The sequence below is a fragment of the Aulostomus chinensis genome, chromosome 6 (genome assembly GCF_037954235.1).
Source record: "Aulostomus chinensis isolate RoL2024-O1b breed Wild chromosome 6, RoL_Achi_v1.0, whole genome shotgun sequence".
Lineage (NCBI taxonomy): Eukaryota > Metazoa > Chordata > Actinopteri > Syngnathiformes > Aulostomidae > Aulostomus > Aulostomus chinensis.
In genome coordinates this window covers 5,856,022-5,874,937 of record NC_141325.1, presented here as the reverse complement: position 1 = coordinate 5,874,937, position 18,916 = coordinate 5,856,022, and the positions used below count along the sequence as shown (strand labels likewise).

The following is an 18,916-nucleotide window of genomic DNA, read 5'->3' as shown; positions in this document are numbered from 1 at the left end:
AGAGGAGCCGTGCCTAATCCTGTGGGATGTGAGGGCATCTACTGTGTATGGAGATGGGATGTAGAGATGTGTTCAGCGGTGCATGGATCACAAAACCTCCCTAACTGACAGAAGAGACTCCCGGGAGACCGATGTCAAACTGCAAACTGGAAAAAAAAAGGTTTAAAAAAAATAGCAAACTGTCAGGAATATAACAGCTTTTCATAATGCATCATAGTTGTGAAATGTTCCAGGAATTTGAAAACTGTTTTTTTTTAATAAAAAATAAAACATATTTTGCATTATATATTTGTTTTCTATATTTATGTGTATAAGTGTGAGAAAATGGGAACAGAAAATTGAAGAGGATGTTTTTTGTTTTGTTTCGGAAACCAGCCACTAGAAGCGTACGACAAAGTTTAGACTGTTAAAGACATTTAAGTGACGTATTTTGCGTCATGCTGTGCTAAAACATGTCTTTGTAATATTAGTTTCAGTATCAAACCAATAACCTGCTTGACTGAGACATAAGGAAAGTAACAATTGTTTTTGTGGTATTCTGTCGCTTACCATGAGAGCCAACGATTGCTGTATCACACCTGCCTGAACCATGGGCCTGTTCTATGAATAATTAAGACACAGAGACTATCTCAACAATGCATGGAGCGTATTTTACATGAATGAGTGGATAAGGAGACAAGGACATTAGATACAAGTAGTATCCTACTGTCAATGTTGAAAGAAGTAGTGAAGTAAACACGAGAACATCAATGTCTGTACAAAAATTCCACGTGTTATATAAATACTAAACCAGTAGGTGGCAGTGTTGGCCAACTTAAAACCTCCTTTAACCCGGAAAAAGTACCTATAGACCTTTAACAAGCAGGAAGTGCGCTCTAATGATACTGACAGTTAGCCAGAATGGCGCTTGATGTAAAGTCTAGAGCCAAACGATATGAGAAACTGGATTTCCTCGGAGAAGGTCAGGTAGGTACCGATGGACAAATGTGTTTTTCCGCCTTCGCCTGTCTTCCCCTCAGTCCAGGGCGGTGCTCAGCCGGCTTGCAAGCCATGTGGAGACCGTGTTAGCAAGCCAACAAGCCGGTTGTTAGTGTCAACAAAGCCTCACCTGGGCAATTTGTGGTGATTTTTTTTAAAGCCTTCTTTCTCTTCTCCAGTTTGCCACCGTGTACAAAGCCAGAGACAAAACGACGGACACTATAGTTGCTATTAAAAAGGTTCGCGACATTAGCAATAGTGCTCACATGGCCAGAAGCTTTGCTGTGCTGATAATATCAATATCACCCCTTTGTCTGTTTTGCCCTGCAGATTAAAGTTGGACACAGAACTGAAGCTAAGGATGGTAGATTCTGACCACTAAATATCCATCTTTTACAATTTTATTCTGTAACAAAGTCCCTGTTTATCGAACCGTTTAATGCTCATTTCCTTCAGGTATCAACAGGACTGCTCTCCGGGAGATCAAGCTGCTGCAGGAGCTGCATCATCCAAACATCATTGGGGTAGGTCGTGCTTTTCACGGGTCTTAAAGTCATTGTTATAACTTTTAAAGACCAATATTGTTTAGAAAGTCATTGTGCTAATTTGAATATGTGTGCTGTGGGTTTTAGCTGCTGGACGCCTTTGGACACAAATCCAATATCAGCCTGGTGTTTGATTTCATGGAAACTGATTTGGAGGTAAAACAGCTCTTGTCCTCTATATAATGAAATAAAAACATCTGCAGGCATTTCTCCCTGGGCAGGTGCTCATTTAAACATCAGCTCAACGCAATCCAAAGCCACACAGAAGCGTATCTGGAAGGTTTGTTGTACCTTTTAATTAAATCGAGCTCTTTTGGTCAGCACACGTTTGCGTGTTAATTTCTGTCGCCAGTTTTAAGGTTTTTAAGTTTTATTTGTATCTCCCACATGTGTCTCAAATAACAGCACCTTTCAGGAAAAAAAAATTGTATCCTAAGAAACTACACCCTGATTCAGTAGAACTCAAAGATTGAAAATTATTTGGTCACTTAAGATATTCCTTTATTTGCCCCACAGCTGGGTAAATTCCAAGTGTTATAGCAGCAGAGAGTTTTGTAAAATAGAGCAATAGAACTCAGCGAATAAGTAAACATGTCACATGAATTGTACAAAAATATACAGGATAGATGTGAGGAAATAGAGACCGTAGACATATGAGGAAATATAGAAAATTTAACCATATGCCGAAATGGACACATGAAAATAGGAGTAATTAGAACAAAAACTGACCCACGACTCAAGGGTTATTGCGGTTTTTGAGAAGCAAGTGCTGTGATGGTTTGGAACGCCTTCTGAGTCCAGTCTCCTCAAGATGCTGCTCCCCCAGCAGACTGTTCTAAAAAAAAAAAGGCTGATGTGTTCGTGGTCTCATCATCATCTGAGTGTATAACTTATTCATGCTCATCAGCAGCTGATGGACCACTAGATGGACAGCCCATTTCCTCCTGAGCAGAAATCGGGGGGAGTGCGTCTGAAAGATGAGATTCATCCTGGTGGTTTTTGTTCGTTGTTGTTGTCTTTTTTTAAAATGTCCATCCCATGCGATTGATATTTTATTATGTTCAGCTTCTAATACTGCAAGTGGGAGAGCAGGCAAAAGAGTGAGAGAACAGCAAAGAGATTCAAGATAAAGCTAGCTGTGCGAGGGTTCTCATCGGACCATCGAGTAGCCACTCAAGGTTACTAAGTCTCTCATTTCTCTCCTCCCCACCGCCTTCTTCTCTTTGTTTTTAGCATACAAGGCTCCGGTAGGATGCCCACCGCTAATACATCACATGCTTTACAAAAATCAATATCACTCCACTCGGGGCTCTAACGATGAACCGATGCCATTAGCAGGTCAGAGGTAGCAGACAGAGACAAGGATGAAATGTGCTGCTCATCAGCCTATTTTTAGGCCACATTCTCAGGTCTGGCTTTTTAAGATAATGTTGGGTTCTGTTATTGATGGTAAATCGTGTAGCAGGCTACTGCAGCAACTGCATTCAGAGCTCGCTGCCTCCGTCTGTCAGTTAATACATAAAAACTTCGAGATGTAGACTCGGTGAAGGAAGAGCGCATTCATTTCTGGGGCATAATCTAGCACTGACAGGAAATCATATGTCTTTATTACACTTATTTGTACTCCTCCTAGTGGTTTAACCAGTCTTTTCATATTGGGTTAGAATGTGATGTACAGCAACAAAATATAGAGTGAGTCTGTGTTCTCTAGTGCCACCTGATGCTTGCAGGAAGTGATATTTGCACCACAATGCACGCATTAGTCTGCTCCTTTCTGCAAAATCCAAATACGATCAGGTTTCATCACTCACACACTCTACAAATGAGCTGCAAACTGCGAGAGCCTGCCAATCAGAGTGTGTGAGTGTCCTCTGTTTGTGTGTCTGAACTCTACTGCCTGACTTGGCTCCAGTGTGTCCACTTCTTCTCAGATGTATTCCACGTGTCTTTATTTAAGTATTGTTAATTTCTCTGACGAGACTTAAAGCCTCTTTGTCTTTGTTTTGTTTTTTCTGTTTCAAGGTGATCATCAAAGACACCAGCCTGGTCCTGACTCCAGCCAACATCAAAGCTTACATCCTCATGACTCTGCAGGGATTGGAGTATATGCACCAACACTGGGTCTTACACAGGGTAAAGACATGTACTTGACATTATACACACACACACACACACACACACACACAGAGGCTGTAACTTATATTTTTATTTCCAGGATCTGAAGCCTAATAATCTGCTGCTAGATGGCAACGGAGTGTTGAAGTTGGCTGATTTTGGATTGGCCAAATCATTTGGTAGCCCCAACAGAGTCTACACACATCAAGTTGTTACCAGGTCTGTGCTCTTGCTCCACTGCATGGGGCTGATTAAAAACTCAGGGCAAAAGAAACCTCCGTGTGCCTAATTTTTCTTACTTCATCTTGAGAGAGTTTTTTTGGCAACTGCTCAGACATGCAAGACAGCTCTGCGTTTTCATAACAGTTCAAGTGAATTAGTCTTCTCACTTGAAGAGTAGCGAGCTGCATACTTGTTTGACAATTTTTTGATTTAACTCTGTTACTGATGTCTTTCCCAGGTGGTACCGCTCCCCTGAGCTCCTGTTCGGTGCCAGGATGTACGGTGTGGGTGTGGACATGTGGGCAGTGGGATGCATCTTGGCAGAGTTGCTCCTCCGGGTACATAAACTCTCCTTTTTTTTTTTTTCCTTTTTTCTTTTTAAAAGAAGAATCTATGGCAGCATGATGTCATCATTGCATGAAGGATAATGTTTGTATATGTACTTGTTACCTTAGATACCCTTCCTTGCTGGAGACTCCGATCTTGACCAGCTGACTAAAATCTTTGAAGCTCTGGGGACGCCCACAGAAGAGACATGGCCGGTTGTTGTTTTTTCTGGTTGTGTCTGTTTGTTTTTCACTGCTGAAATGTGAGGATCCTTCTGTAGATTTGTTTGTCTTATGTCTCTCCAGGGAGTGAGCAGTCTACCGGACTACGTGTCTTTCAAAATCTTTCCCGGGACACCTCTGGAACATATATTTAGTGCAGCTGGAGACGACTTACTAGACCTGCTACATGGCCTCTTCACCTTTAACCCCTCGACACGGACCACCGCCACACAGGTGATATGATATACGCACTGTGTAACAGCTGTTAGCGCTTGAATCTCAGTGGACTAGTGGGAGCCACAGATGACTACAATTCAGTGTATATTCAGTAAATGTGATATGCATTTTATTTTCTTAAAACTACTGAAGTATTTTAATTGTTTTTAATGATTTGTACTGCAATTCTGTCTGTTTTCAAATGTTAAGTATATAGTCCCCTGTGAAAGATTCTCAATTAAAGTCTTTAAATGAATAAGAAATTGTTCTAAATATAGTATTTTATTTACATTTCAGTAGCAAGTTTCTGGTAGTTTTTTCCTTCCTGATACAGATTCTAAATGTGTACATTGACCACTACCAAGTATTAAAAATGACTTTTTTGTTATATGATCAACAACTTCATAACCCTATATGGATGTGACATGTTTGTATTAATGTTGTGTAACCTGACTCAAGTGATCCTGGATCCCTGAAGTAAAATATTGGCTCTTTGCTTAGACTTTTCTCGCTCTGTCTGACAAATGCTGCAGATCAATCTTTGCACATTATAAGCCATTGGAACCACAGCACGACTTCCTGTGGAGGATTTCCTGGATGTTATAATAGTCCCAGATAACTGAGCTAACTGGAAGAAGCTGGCTTCTGTTGAAGGGATAAGGAATTATGTGGTTTTACATTGTTGCATAGACTTGGATACCTGCCATTTTAGACAGATAAAGAGACGTCTCTGATTCTGGTATTTGACTTTGAACAACTTTAACGTCTTAGAACACCTGATTAGAAATATTTTCTCTCCATAGATCCGTTCCTTTCCTTACCCACTTGCTGCCCACAGGATATCCCGAACTCAGCAGATGATGATGATATATGTCTTATCTTCAGGCCCTGAAGATGACCTACTTCAGTAATCGACCTGCTCCCACTCCTGGTCCCCAGCTACCCCGACCAAACTGTTCCACTGATGCTCTGAGAGAGAAGGAAACAGTGGGGCTGAAGAGGAAAATCGAGGGCTTAAAAACAAGTAATAAATATTTGTTGTAGTTACCTTTTATCCACATTGAAACTACCACGACTGAATCTCAACAGCATTATATTATTATTGAAGTGAATCTGTTTTGATTTTTGCGCCATGAAGCAAAACCAGGAAGTGCAGCAAATGTTCATGGCCGAGTTGTTAATTTTAGAACATCCCTCTCACACCCAAATGGAATATATCAGGTAGCGAATTTTAGCCCTCTGAATACTTCCTGTGTATCTAAAATACCACTTTACTCAACGTGGTAATTCAAAGGGTGTTGGCTGCACATTTAACTGCAGTTTGAGATTCATACGATAGAGGAGCAGAACACACACACACACACACATACACACATATATATGTATAGTTTAGTGGACTGCGGTGGAGTAGCTTTTACTAAAGTAGGAGCCTGGTGTTACTGGGAGGTTCAAAGCTTCTCCGTCCCCTCCTGTGGTTTGGAAAATATCTGGGTTAACTGTACGGTATGCTGCTGCATATTACAGAGGGAATTTTAAAGACTCAAATGGAAACTTCAATGGGAAGCAGATTGCTCATTAAAAGCTTGTTTATTCGTACATGTGTAATGGTGTGACATGATAATTGTGCAATTTCCCTGGCGGAACGTCCAAAAGGGATTAATAAAGTAGTTGTCTGCCTGTTTTATGTATGTGGCGCTGTTGTAAACACAGACTGGTGTATGTGTAAACAATTTTAAATCCATCGTTACGTTGGCTGCATTAATATCCTGCTTATCATTTTCAGCTGTGATGAAGAAGAAGCTGATTTTCTGACCAGCTGGAACCTGGTAGATGACATGGTTACCTCCCTCTTCACCAGACTGTAGGCCTGAAGCCTGAGGTCAGCGCCAAGGTGCTGCAGCTTCGAGTGATCCTGCTGTGGACGTGCAACAGAGACGGCCGTATTCAGTAGCGATGTGTCCGGTCCGTCATTTTAACGATGATGCCTGAACTCTGGGATAAATGTGTCTATTTATGTGAATGAAAAAGAAAACAACCATGCTAGCAAGCCTGGTTCATTTCACAACATGTATTTTTTTTTTTTTTTTTTTTGTATGTAAAACCAATAAATGGTGCAAATAGACATGTGGGTGTCCTGCAGTAGATGTGATTGGAAGAAAATATGTTCAAAGATAAGCTTACTGCATCGATGATTCGGTAAACCTGCCTTACATTATAATGTTTGATTCATATACAACTCACACTAGAACAGCAGTCTCGTCCACAGCACATCAGTTGCATAGTAAAACCATAATATGCTTCCATACTGCTGCTTACCCAAAGTAATCCAAGTGTCCTGAAGTCTTGACATGATGAAAAGTTTTGGAACACCTCACTGACGCCATGTTTTCAGCCTCATTACAAACATGGCGTCTTGGCTAAGAGCAACAGACGACTGTCAGGCTAAAAACATGACATTTGTGATGGGTTTTTTTTCCAAACGACTTGGATTCCCAACAGCAGTGTGGACGCATTTTATGTCTTTTTCACCTTAAATGGACAGACGATAGCTGAATTTTCATTTTTTGAAGACTGGTGGCCACAGGTGGAAAAAGAATACACGTGTTGTGGAAAAACAAAATGGTACGAGGAGCTTAAGTTTCTTACAACTCCACTTTAAGTGTTTCAGTGTCAGTATAATATATTGTCAGTATTGTATTGTGTATATGTGTTGTGGTAGCTCTATTATAGTACAGGTCAAAGAGCCAGAAGTGGGAGTTGTGTTTTGAGAGACCATCAAAATTGGGAGTATCACAGATGTCAGAGACTTTTATGCAGTTCTCAGGAAAAGTGTCCTTATCTGGAGCCGCTTCCTGGTAAGAAAGTACCAGGGATGGAGCTGCAAACTCCACGCACACAGTTGGTGAAACATTAAATACAACTGTGTTCTTTGTCCAAAAGCCTTCATCTTTACACAGACATGTAGTAAAAAGTACAGTATAAAACTCAGCACTCATTTAAGCATAACAGCCCAATTTTGTTCTCACAAAACAAAGGTATAATATACTGCTGGGTGCTGTGTTCATTCAGCATGTCCGTGAGTCAGAGGATGGAAGTGTGTACGTGTGGAGTTCACGGGCAGACAAGCTGATGCAAGGCTTGATGGTGAACTGCAACAATGTACCACCAGACAGATCCTCCCCCTCCCTGTCCGCTCTCATCAACATTACTGGGATCGTGTCAAGAGGCCTGATACTCCGGCAGGAATCCCGATGCCTTCAAGATCAATAATCAATGGATCAAACAAATGTAATTTATGTAAATATGGCACATTTCAAACAAAATAAATCGCAAATCAAAGTGCTCTGCAAAAAAGTGTTTGACAAAAAAACAAACAACCAACGCTAGAAATTTAAATCACTAGTGCACACCAAACACTAAAAAACAAGATGAATCGAATAAAACATGACTAAATGGGGAATTCAGATGAGTGATAAATGCAAAATAAAAATGAAAAGGTAATGTTTAAACTAAAATTATGAAATACTGCACAAAATAGATTGATTAAACAAGAACATGTGATTAATCTAAATGATTGACAAACAAAGGAATCAAATAGATAATATTAAATAAAACAAGTGATAAAACCAGAAACTTCTACAAGGCTGCATACAACCAAGAAAAACAGACTAAAAATGCTGCGTTTAACAAAAAAAAATCATATTTTCTGATCCTCTGATCCTCTGATCTTGGAGCATCACAGCTAAAAGTAGAAAAAGTGGCAGTACTGATGACAACAGACAAGAGAGATGAGAATACGTCACTGTTGGCAAATTCAGTTTTCATAATCAAATATATCTTCTATTTTATGACAAAAGCCAGAGTTTTAATAAATGCTGTTTGTGCTCGTGACGCACGAAGAGCTCATGTTGCATATGTTGGGTCGGGGTTGGTTTACCGAGCAAAAACAAAAAAACAAAACAAAACAAAAAAGGGGGGAGGGGGGGGTCACAAATTTTTGGAATGAAAAGTCCTGTGTGATTCATGCCTCTTTAAAAGCGGCCACAATGATCCTGCAGCGGTGGCGGGTGACCACAATGTGTGCGTTTGTATGACGGCTGGGGGTCAGATGACAGGTCCAGCCGATAGCAGCAGACTCTGGGGAGCTACAGAGGCAGCCTTATCAGCCCCGGCTCATAACAACAAGGCCACTTCACTGGCCAGGAAAGCGCAACTGACCTCCACACACACACACACACACACACACACTCAAAGGCTGCTACAAAACATGAGCTGAGGGTTGTCAGGACAGTGATGATTGCTCAGCTGTGAGAGTCGTAGTTCTGCAGAGGGCAGATAAAACGCCGCAGTTTGATGTTTCCTCTCAGAACATGATATTTAATAGCACATTTTATGTTACGATTTGGGCTTTCAAAATAACATCCTCACACACACGATGCAAAGCAGCACAAAAGAGCGGATGGAATTTTGATGTTGTTTGTTCTTTCAGCCCAGGCCCGTCTCATTTTACTCCTGTTGAACAGGCTCTTACAACAGCAGACATTCTGGCTGGTCAAAGCAGCAACAAAAAATAAAGGTCAAGTCAACAACATTGATGATGATGGCTGCATTCAGTTTAGGGTGAGCCCGACCCACAGCTCTGGTTCTGTACATGACCTGGCTCTGTAGGATAGGTCCTTCCCCAAATGGAACTGAGCCCCCGTTACCGGTAATTTGATCAATCACAGTTTGCTATGGAAGGGTGTTCTTAGGGGAGTACCTTTTTTTCCTTTTCCTCATGGCATATATGTATTGATTTCGCATTCCCTGACAGTCATAATTACAGTATTTAAAGTTCATCCCAGAGAATGAGTCATTGCAAACCAGAGCTGTGGCCACTGTTAACCAGCCCTGTGTGTAATAGATTCTGTACTTTTTCTACCAAATGGAGGATAGTTTTGTGTGTCTCAGTTGTAAATTTCAATTTGTTAATTATTGTAAATACATTTGTAACTGTATTTAAATGAGTTAATAAAGACGAAAAGTCAGGAAGTGGTAGGTATGTATAGGCTTTTCTTTTAAGGACGCTTCTTTGTTTTGTTGTGTTTGTTTTGTTCATTAGTTTAAGTGTGCTTCTATGTTCTAAATAATAACTGACAATATAATGTGTAACCCCAAAGTATAAAACATTTAGACGTAGTTTCTAAAACTACTTGACGCTCCTTGGGGAAGTGCAGCTCTGTTGGAGGTGTGCTGAGGGGAGGTGAGACAGCGGTGGAGGACAGCCTGCCAGCGGAGCAGGAAGGGAGGGAGGGAGGAGGAGGAGGAGGAGGAGGACGCAGCGGTTGGAGCGGTTAGAGGAGGACAGGCTTGCGTGTGTATGTGAGTGTGTGTGTCGGTGATTTCATGTGAAGGAAGAGGAAAGCGACAGGGAGAAGCAGCGAGCTCGTCTTCCTCTTCTGTTATTTATTGTCTCACCCGAAGAATGTGCACCCCGTGTTGCATCTCGCAGGTGAGGAACTTGTCTTTACTGTCATTTATTTCTTTTATCTGTTAATGACACAATGAAGCTGCGATATTCTAGTCTTCATTATTGTTTCCCTGCATATGTAGCTTATAGCAAGTTGCGAGTCAACGACTGTGAGTGTGTGTGTGTGTGTGTGTGTGTGTGTGAGGCGGTGATAGCTGAGCCTATTGTCAGCGACCATATTTCATAAACACAATGGGAAGACATAAATTATTTCATTCCGTCACAGCGCGGATTCAACTCAACTGTACCCACAGAGGCGTTTCTGTTGGAAGACAAAGCGAGACGAGCAGAGGAGCTAGCTAAAACATCGGACGTCGCGCGACGCGTACGTTAGCCGATGATGCTACCATGACCGAGCACCTCTACAGATGTGAACGTTTGCTGGGAAATGAAACTGTTAGGAGATTTTTTTTTTTTTTAAATCTTGTTTACTTTAACGGGTAGTGACAGTAAGACATGTCCTCACATGTTTCCCCCTAAAAGTAGGGAACTTTTCCCCAGCGTTCGCGTCAACTCCTCGGTTTCATAATATTTTAAGCTTATTCCCGTGTTCAGTCAGAAGATGTTTCCTTCGGACGTAACTTATCTGGGGCCTAGAGATGTGGGCTAAATCAAATATCGTCATATTTTTTTTATCAAATTACATCGACTGTTGCTTGCTGGTGCAGATTTGTTGATGACTGTTGCTGATTTTACGAAATGAAATTTTTGATAACTAATCATCAGAAATTTGGGTATAATGGCTGAGTAAGTAAATGCAAACATTGGAACTGGAACAGTCTGGGAAGCTCAGGAAATTGCATCACTTAATGGACATGCAGCCTTTAAAACCCTGAAAAAGACAACAGTTGTGCTGTATGTATATTAATGTACAGCTTGATATTAAAATATCTGTATATTAATGTATTAGTTGGCCCTTAATGTCCATAAACTTAAATGATAAGTTAATATGTGTGTTGCATGTTGTCATTTGATTTGGATGAATATTGTAGTTGAATTTGGTGTCTGACATGTTTGAGGCCAGTCAGCCATGGCACATTTCATGACATCGAATGACCACATTGGGTTATGTTATTCCTAGAGAAATATATTATCACATTGTTCTTTCTTAATTTGCTAATATTTACCTTTAGTTGATAGAGCTGCCACAATTTAGTTAGCACATAGCTGGTCAAAAGAATATTAAGTCATTTTCAAACAATAATGTTTGAATTTGCTGGGTCCAGACTTGGGCTTGCTGGTAATTATTCTAATCTTGGATTAATCTACTGATTATTTTCTAGACCAACTGTTAAATTTGTAAAGTGTCGAAAAATTGGGAAATAATGCTCTTCACAATTTCCCAGGGGCCAAAATGGTGTGCTCAGACAGCTGCCTGAGTTCATCCAACTGTCCCTAAACTCTTCATTTTCTGCCATAAACAAGAAAGCACCACATTGTTATAATTGCAACTAGCAAATGTTGACCTTTTTTGCTTGGAAAAGGCTAAAATGATGAATCACTTGTAAAAATATAAATAAATGGCCATTAATATTCTTTGACTGCTTTATTGGTTAATTGTTGCTGTTCTAATATACACCATTAGTTGAAGAATGGCTTCCACCGTTTAAAAGGAAGATTTATGAGTTCATTAGTCTGTATATAAAATATTCATGTATACTTAAATTAAAAAAAATTAAGTGACTTAATGTGTTTTTAAAGTTGAGTTGGAGTTGTTCTTTTACAATGCAGCCTTAGTGATTTTTTTTCTCTCAAGTTAGAGAGGCTTTTTCTTCAGCGCTGAGTGCCTTTTTCCCAGTTAAGCGTTTGTTTTTGACCAAAGGGTCACCACCACCGCTGTGCTGGTCAGGAATTTAATTACACAGGCACATCCCTCATCTAAGGAAAGCTAACTTCTGTTTCCTATTGCTTCAAAGACTGAGTATTGTGGAAACCAGGAAGGATTAAGGGGAAATGGGAGACAAACAATAAGCTCAGTTGTGTGTTGCTATGCTGGTGGCATGCTAATCCTTGTCACAGACTATCCATTTAGTTTTGTTGTCATCCATTTATGTGTATAATTAACGTTCTTTTTGCGTATACGTATATGCAGCCCCTTAGCTGAAATTGAAGTGGTCTCTTCATTTCCTCCTGGGCTCAGAGGTGGAAATGCAGGAACAGTGGGTGCTGTTTAGTTTAGATTTGGAGAGAAGAGTGGGCATGTTGTGGGAGCAGCTTACTCATAATTTCTCAATGGGATCAGGGATGTATGCCATGTTGCAGAGAGATGGGGGGTAGGCTTCAGCTCAGTGTTGAGTTCTGGCCAAATGCTGCAAGTGTTGGCGGTGAGTGTGGGACAGGACTGCAACCATGTGGGTGTCTGTAAGCAGCACAGCTATGGTACAGGCATCTTTGGCACAGTGCTGGAGTCAGGAGGTTCTGGAAGCACACTGAAGACTTATTTAGAAAGCATCATTCTGGACATCAAAACCCCAAACCCTGCCCTCTGTGGCTGTGCAAGAAAAACTCGGGGAATGCATATTAAGATAGCGTTTCAGGGCCACGAACACAGTAAAGCTTTCTCTAATATAACATGTTTCATTCTCCTTTACTTTCCGTTCTCCTACTTTAATAATCAATAGTTTTTTTTTTTACTACTCTATTGCTCATTTATTGCAAAAAAGATGTTTGCAACTGTAGCAGACAGTTCTTGTTAGAATGTCACTAGGTGATCGAAAAGCAGGTCCTGATGACCTGTAAAATTATACAACTTGTATAGATGATTGCCTTAGGCAATAGCTGGGCCACAAAACATTCATAGTTGTCCCCCATCACACATTTTGTGTGGTGGTGATGTTAATGCATGGGTCAGTCATAGGATAAGAAGTAGTGACAGACTGTCCGTCTGAGAAAAGCTCACTAGTTTCATCTCCCCATCTGGAATTTTGCTGTGGTCAGCAGAGCAGGAGTTTGTTTTACCACAGGGACATCTCTGCAGAGGTTCATCTCTTACCTCTCCCTCTCAGTCTCATGGTATTTGTGTATAGTTTTGCTTAACTGACACTTCAAACAAGTACTTTTGAGAAGTAAAAAAGGCCTTCTGGTAAACACAGCCTGGTGTTAAGCTGGCTTCTGCCTACTGGTCTGATACAGCCTTGTATTTGTCTGTACGCTCTGGTTATTTTTTCAGCCTCCTTTGTCTTTGTTTCATTTCTGTCTCTTGACTGTACCTCCAGTTTTTTTTTCTTCTGTCATCTAAACTTTTATTTCTCTTTGATTGTAGCTATGGGCTGTATTTGCCAAGAGGGAAGAAGCGAATGCCTCCTTTTGTGTATAGGAAACAGGGCAGTGATACATTTTTGCTGTGTGTATACAGCTGCCTAGCTAGCTGTAGACAATAGTGAAGCCATCAGTCACAATGTAAGGGGAAATGGAGTAGGTCTCTGGGACAACCGTGTGTGTGTGTGTGTGTGTGTGTGTGTGTGTGTGTGTGTGTGTGTGTGTGTGTGTGTGTGTGTGTGTGTGTGTGTGAGAGAGAGGGAAAGGGAGATTCTGCTTGGTGTCATAGTGTCTCACTTTGCAGTTGTTGTTTTTTTTTCCCTCTTGTGTTTTTGTGTTCCTCCTGTACTTACAAAGCACGGTGTAACTGGAGATAAGAGGGTGTGTCTGTAGTTTCGTCTGAACTGTTGGCTTCTTAGGACTTTCAGTGGTTAACTTTCATTAGTGGCCAGGATCATTAAGCACAAACCTGGCGTTGCTAATGTGTTAAAGCAGCCATTTACTGTATACAGTATTGCATGATGGGCAGAATTGGATCCAGAGAATGAATTTTTGAACAAAAAAAGCATTTGATACTGTTTTGATGGTGCTCGCCTCATTTGTGACTCATGTCTGTGTGTCTGCTGTTGTTTTCCACTGAAGTCTTTGCTATGCGTCTCTTCTTATTATCTTCAAGTCGACATATACAATTTATTTCAGGTTCTTTCATGATACTCATTTTTGAACTGGTGTGAACATGATTGACATTTCTGCTTAATTTTATGATTGTGAGGAAAAAACAACATGGCAGTGTTTGTTGAGCCACCCCCCCTCCTTTTTTCTGTGCTTACTGTGATACAGTCAGTGACCTATTTTTGAGGTAGGCCAGATTGTAGTGTGTAAATAGTTGTGTCTATGTAGCGCTAGAGTTTACCCCCGTGTTAGATTTAGGCTGCACTCTGTTTCCTGTTTGTTGCATGTAGCAGTTCTTTTCATCGTGGCAGGATAACATGGCAGACTGAAGGATGTAGGCAATGTGGTAATTATCGCCAGTGCTCTGGAAAAGTCTAGACGCATATGTGCTCCAAGGACCGTCTATATTTAAGGCAGCATTTAAGATCAGTTCAGTTTATCGACGATCCAGATATGAGTCATCGTCCTCCTCGACATACAAACAAATGTTAAGTAGCATGTGAATCATTTGGAATGCCATTGGGGTTCATCTCCAAGTGGTTCTAAAAAGCTGTCTCTGTCAGTAGAGAGGAATCTTGTGTGCTATCTTGCCTTTCTCCTGAGCAGCTGGAAGGTGGTTGACTACTGGATAATAGTTGATGGAGGCTAAAGGGCAGCTGCAGACAACAATGGCAAGGTGAAGAGGAGGATATATGAGGACAATAAGCCTCGCAGTTATGGGTTGGGGGTGAGGTGAACAGGAACTGAGTCTTTGTTCATTCAGAGTCCTACACATTTAAGTAAAAACTTGCTTATTTTAAGTCTAGCACAAATCAACTGGTTATAGGGTGGTGGTCTTTTGAAGGTGGTGAAGGCATCTTCAAAAGCTTGTGTGTGTGTGTGGGGGGGGGGGGGGTAGCTGTTGATACTGAAGAAGGGCCAAGCGTCGCAGACACGCTGACCACCTGTCGACATGATCTTAGGGCAGCCATGCAGCAGAAGGGGGGTGGAAGGGTCATGAAGTGGGTAGGGTCAGTGTTGGTTACCATGGATACTCCTTTTTTGTATCTGTGTGTAGTGGAATTCCTTTAGACATTCCCCTCTCCTGGCTCCCCCTCCTTCCATCAGCTCTGTAGAGTTTGCTGTATGTACTCCGACGGAGAAACACCTCCCCTAAGTAATGCAATCCAAACACTAATGGCTCAAATTGCCCCAGTGTTCCCTGCTTACTTCCAGTATGTGGTTAATTGATCGCCTGTTGAGGAAGTTGTGGGTGCAGTGGAGACAAAGAGGAAAATTTCTTAAACTATTAAGTTGTGTGTAGGCAAATGGAGACTGTAGGTCATATGAAACCTGGTGATCATGTTGCAACAATGTGATGTAGCCAATAATTTTAAAGAATTATAAAATATAAATGACTGTTTTCAGGAATTAAATAGTCATTCTTAAACCTTACATGATGTCTTTTGTGTGCATGTGAACAAATGGGTCTCACTCTGTCTTTAATCTGTTTAAAAGCAATGTCCTCTAAAGCTCTAAAGGTATTCTCTATGTCTGCCCTCAGCTGTTTCCCATACGACACAGCGGTAGGCCAAATTTCAGATCATTCTGCTGTTATGGCATGTGAATAGCATGGGAAGCTGGTTTACACATGTTTGAATAAATTCTGTTTGACTGGACAGGTTCGTTCTTTCACAGGAGCTTGACTTTACTTTCAATTTTGTTTTATTTTAGACCCAGTAGGTGTAGTTAGGGTATTTTATAAAAATGTTTAAAATCTGTTCACAAGATAGCAAAATGCTCAAATTTATAAGGTGGGTCACTCTACTACGATGAGACTAGGAATGACGGGTGGACCTGCTCATTGCTGTGCTTTTACTGGCTCATGGTTTTTAGAAAATACAAATCTATTCCTTTGCAACAAGAACAACAGAAACAGCTGTGTTTCATCTCAGCTCTTCGACAGAACTTAGTTGTAACAATATTGGGTTTGGTTTCATGAGGGAGTGTTTTAGGAGAACTGTTAAAAAAAAAAGAAGCCAAGGTCATCCTTCCTTCTGCTCAAAGCAAAAAGAACGAGTAACCTTACAACTAGAACAACACTCGTGCTACAAGGTGGTTACTAGCAATGTAGCAACATAGAAGGCTGGAAACAGTTAAATTGCAGCAGTACTGATTAAATGTAATCTCAAAGACTGAGATAAAACAACTATGGTGACGCACTACTGTGTAGACTTAATGGTGTTTAAAGTAGCACCATTTATTGTAAGCAGTGTGAGTTGGCTGTTTTTTAATTACAGGATGAAGTAACTGTAGGCTTTAGATGGGCACAAATATAAATTGATAACAGTTTTTGTAAGATGTTTCAGACCCTTTGTTTGATATTAATAATGCAATGGGCAATTGTTGGATAAGTGATTTTCCATCCCCCTGTAATAGTCCACCACTTACCTCATGCTATACCGACAGTATCAAGGGATATATTCTCCCTGAGGTTCTAAAAGGCTATACTTGGCACACAACCTACGCAAGAAACTTCCCTTTATCATTACAAAAGTTTGTTTCACTTTATGGATGTTTTCCACTTGAAAAGAGGTGGTTGGAAGAGTCTCACAAGTAGGGTGGAGTGGCTGCAGAAAGATGTTCTTCTGTATAATTATAGAGCTTCCTTTTTCCCCAAATGGAACGCAGGCCTGTCCTTAGGAGACTGTCCTCCTATATGAGGGCCTGTCAGAAGAGACAGAGTGGGCCTCTGTGCAGTGTGTGTGTGTGTGTGTGTGTGTTTTCAGACAAGAGACTTCACTGTCTATTGTACATTGATCAAAAGCTGCTACTTTGATGATGCGGTGAGTCGAGTCGTGTGTTAAAATACACGAATAAGCAGAGACAGCCAAGCGAATATCTTGTATTTTCTCATCCAGTAAGTGGCAACATGTCCTTGGACTCACACTTGTCATAAATACTGCAGAATTATGCTAAATTGAAGCTCTTGTGTTTTACCTAATCTGAACTGAGGGTCTACGGATAATTAACGTTCCAGACAGTAAGAACATGACTGGAATCTTTATAGTCTTCAGTGTTTGAGTGTCCCGGTTAATATCAACCTTCAAACAACTTTTTCCTCTTCTCTTTAATATCATTTAAAGAATGTTTGTCTTTTTTCTGTGTATTTCTATGTTCACGTTTGCTCCATTACCCACTACTACTTTACTTTCATGGTTTAAAACATTTGTGTTGCCATTATTAAATGTTAAACTTCAATCAAAGGCATTTGATATTTTGGTTACCAGGATTATTGAAAGATGAGAACTTCAATCCTTGCCCTCTCTTACCTGAGTGTCCCATAAATACATTATCATTGTATCAAATGGCTAATAATAGTATGGTAATGGTTCTACCCTCCTCTTCCACCTTCCTCCATTGTTCGTGTGTTTCTGTGTACAGCTGGCTTGCTGCTGTGGTAAAGCGGCCTGCTCCTGCTGCTGCAGCTGTTGCCCTAAGATCAAGCAGTCCACAGGGACCCGATTCATGTATGCCCTCTACTTCCTGCTCGTCACCATCATCTGTGTCATCATGATGTCCCCCACAGTGGAGCATTACATGAAAGACAGTGTAAGTACTCTTTAAGGAGAAACCACTGTACTGCAATGTCTTTGTCTCCCAAAATACACATACTGTATATCCACGCACTCCCCAAATGGGATTGGGTTTAGTTAAAGAGATTTCAGCAGATATAAAAACATTGCAGGTGAGTAAAAAACAGGGAAAAATAGTTATAACATAAGTTATTGGAAGATTAGCACGATGAACTCTGCATGAAGTTCATTATTTGTGTTCTGAGAATGAGACAAACCCCTTCAAGTTTGGGCGTCACCAGTTGGACAGTTATTTAGCTGTCAGCCAAGACATTATAAGATTATTTTGAGCATTATGTCATGTTTTCTAATAACATGGAAAAGTATTGTTCATTTATTCAGTTCAGTATTTTCCAGCTTGTACATGTAGCTACTATTTCTCTCAAATTCAATACAGGTCAGCAGGGAAAATTGGTCCTTGACACAAAGTTAATTTTTTTTAGTCTCATTTGATTTGGGAAATGTCAGCCTGTTAATTCTTTCAAGTTTAAAGAATCTTGCTAAATGGGTTTCTTCAAAATAAGTTATGTCTGTGTTACTTAATCTTTGTAAGATTGGATTCTATGCCAGTCAGAAAACCACTTTAAACTCTTAATTCTGTCATTGGTTTCCAAATGGCCTCCAGGGAAATGGATGCCAGCTCAGAGGTTCTACATTGTAAATAAAGCCAGCAATAGTCTGAATAGTGTGGCCCTTACAGTGTTTTGCTAGCTACTGTGTTTCTCCCTAGACATCACTATGCAGAAGTGAACTATTTTTACATAAAGTCTGCTGTGGTTCATCAGACATTTGACTGCTATGATTGGAACACAAATGAACATGGAGCAGAACTTTAATGGAAAGACGATGCATTTCAAGTTGCAAGTCCTTCAGATATACTATATTTTGAAATGTCCCTGTGTGTCAGGTCAGCCACCATTTGTGGTTCGGGTTCTTCTTCAAACAAGAAAAAATCTTGTGAATGTAACATCACACTGTTTTACCCAGAGACCCCGGGTGTGTCTTCACAGTCGAGCAGGCGGGGTTGTCTTAACCTCCTGCCTAGGCTCTGAAATTGGAGAATATGCAGCAGGGGCTGTTGCTCTTTCTTTTGAATTAAACAGTTTTCATGCTTATTCCCCATAGTACCTTGTTGAAAAGTTATGATTCGTTATTATTAACAGGCTGAATATTCCTGTGGTTTGTATGAGGATCTCCAACCAATCTAGGAGGCTATGGAGGGTACTGTCACCTGCTTGA

The 18,916-nt window shown here is 40.6% G+C and overlaps 2 protein-coding genes across 2 annotated transcripts in view; both read left to right on the top strand.

The window, feature by feature from the left end:
• The first annotated feature begins 821 nt into the window (after positions 1 to 821).
• On the top strand, positions 822 to 6,746 carry cdk7 (cyclin-dependent kinase 7). The gene is made up of 12 exons (XM_086205279.1): positions 822 to 966; positions 1,158 to 1,217; positions 1,309 to 1,342; positions 1,435 to 1,502; positions 1,611 to 1,679; positions 3,546 to 3,656; positions 3,739 to 3,857; positions 4,099 to 4,198; positions 4,316 to 4,402; positions 4,493 to 4,642; positions 5,510 to 5,648; positions 6,408 to 6,746. The coding sequence occupies exons 1-12, from the start codon at positions 901 to 903 to the stop codon at positions 6,434 to 6,436; spliced, it is 1,032 nt and encodes a 343-aa protein (XP_086061405.1). The 5' UTR covers positions 822 to 900; the 3' UTR covers positions 6,437 to 6,746.
• A 3,205-nt stretch (positions 6,747 to 9,951) lies between these two features.
• serinc5 (serine incorporator 5) overlaps positions 9,952 to 18,916 on the top strand; it is a 17,661-nt gene continuing 8,696 nt past the window's right edge. The window contains exons 1-2 of the mRNA XM_086206015.1: positions 9,952 to 10,115; positions 17,487 to 17,654. Of these exons, the coding sequence (XP_086062141.1) occupies positions 10,089 to 10,115; positions 17,487 to 17,654 (195 nt within the window). The 5' untranslated portion in view covers positions 9,952 to 10,088. The remainder of the gene's footprint in view (positions 10,116 to 17,486; positions 17,655 to 18,916) is intronic.

Excerpts from the sequence above, each read along its gene's own strand:
- cdk7 (XM_086205279.1), top strand. The coding sequence starts at position 901 with ATGGCGCTTGATGTAAAGTCTAGAGCCAAACGATATGAGAAACTGGAT. Across the intron at positions 967-1,157 it reads ATTTCCTCGGAGAAGGTCAG|TTTGCCACCGTGTACAAAGC; the intron begins GTAGGTACCGAT and ends TCTCTTCTCCAG. Across the intron at positions 5,649-6,407 it reads AATCGAGGGCTTAAAAACAA|CTGTGATGAAGAAGAAGCTG; the intron begins GTAATAAATATT and ends TATCATTTTCAG.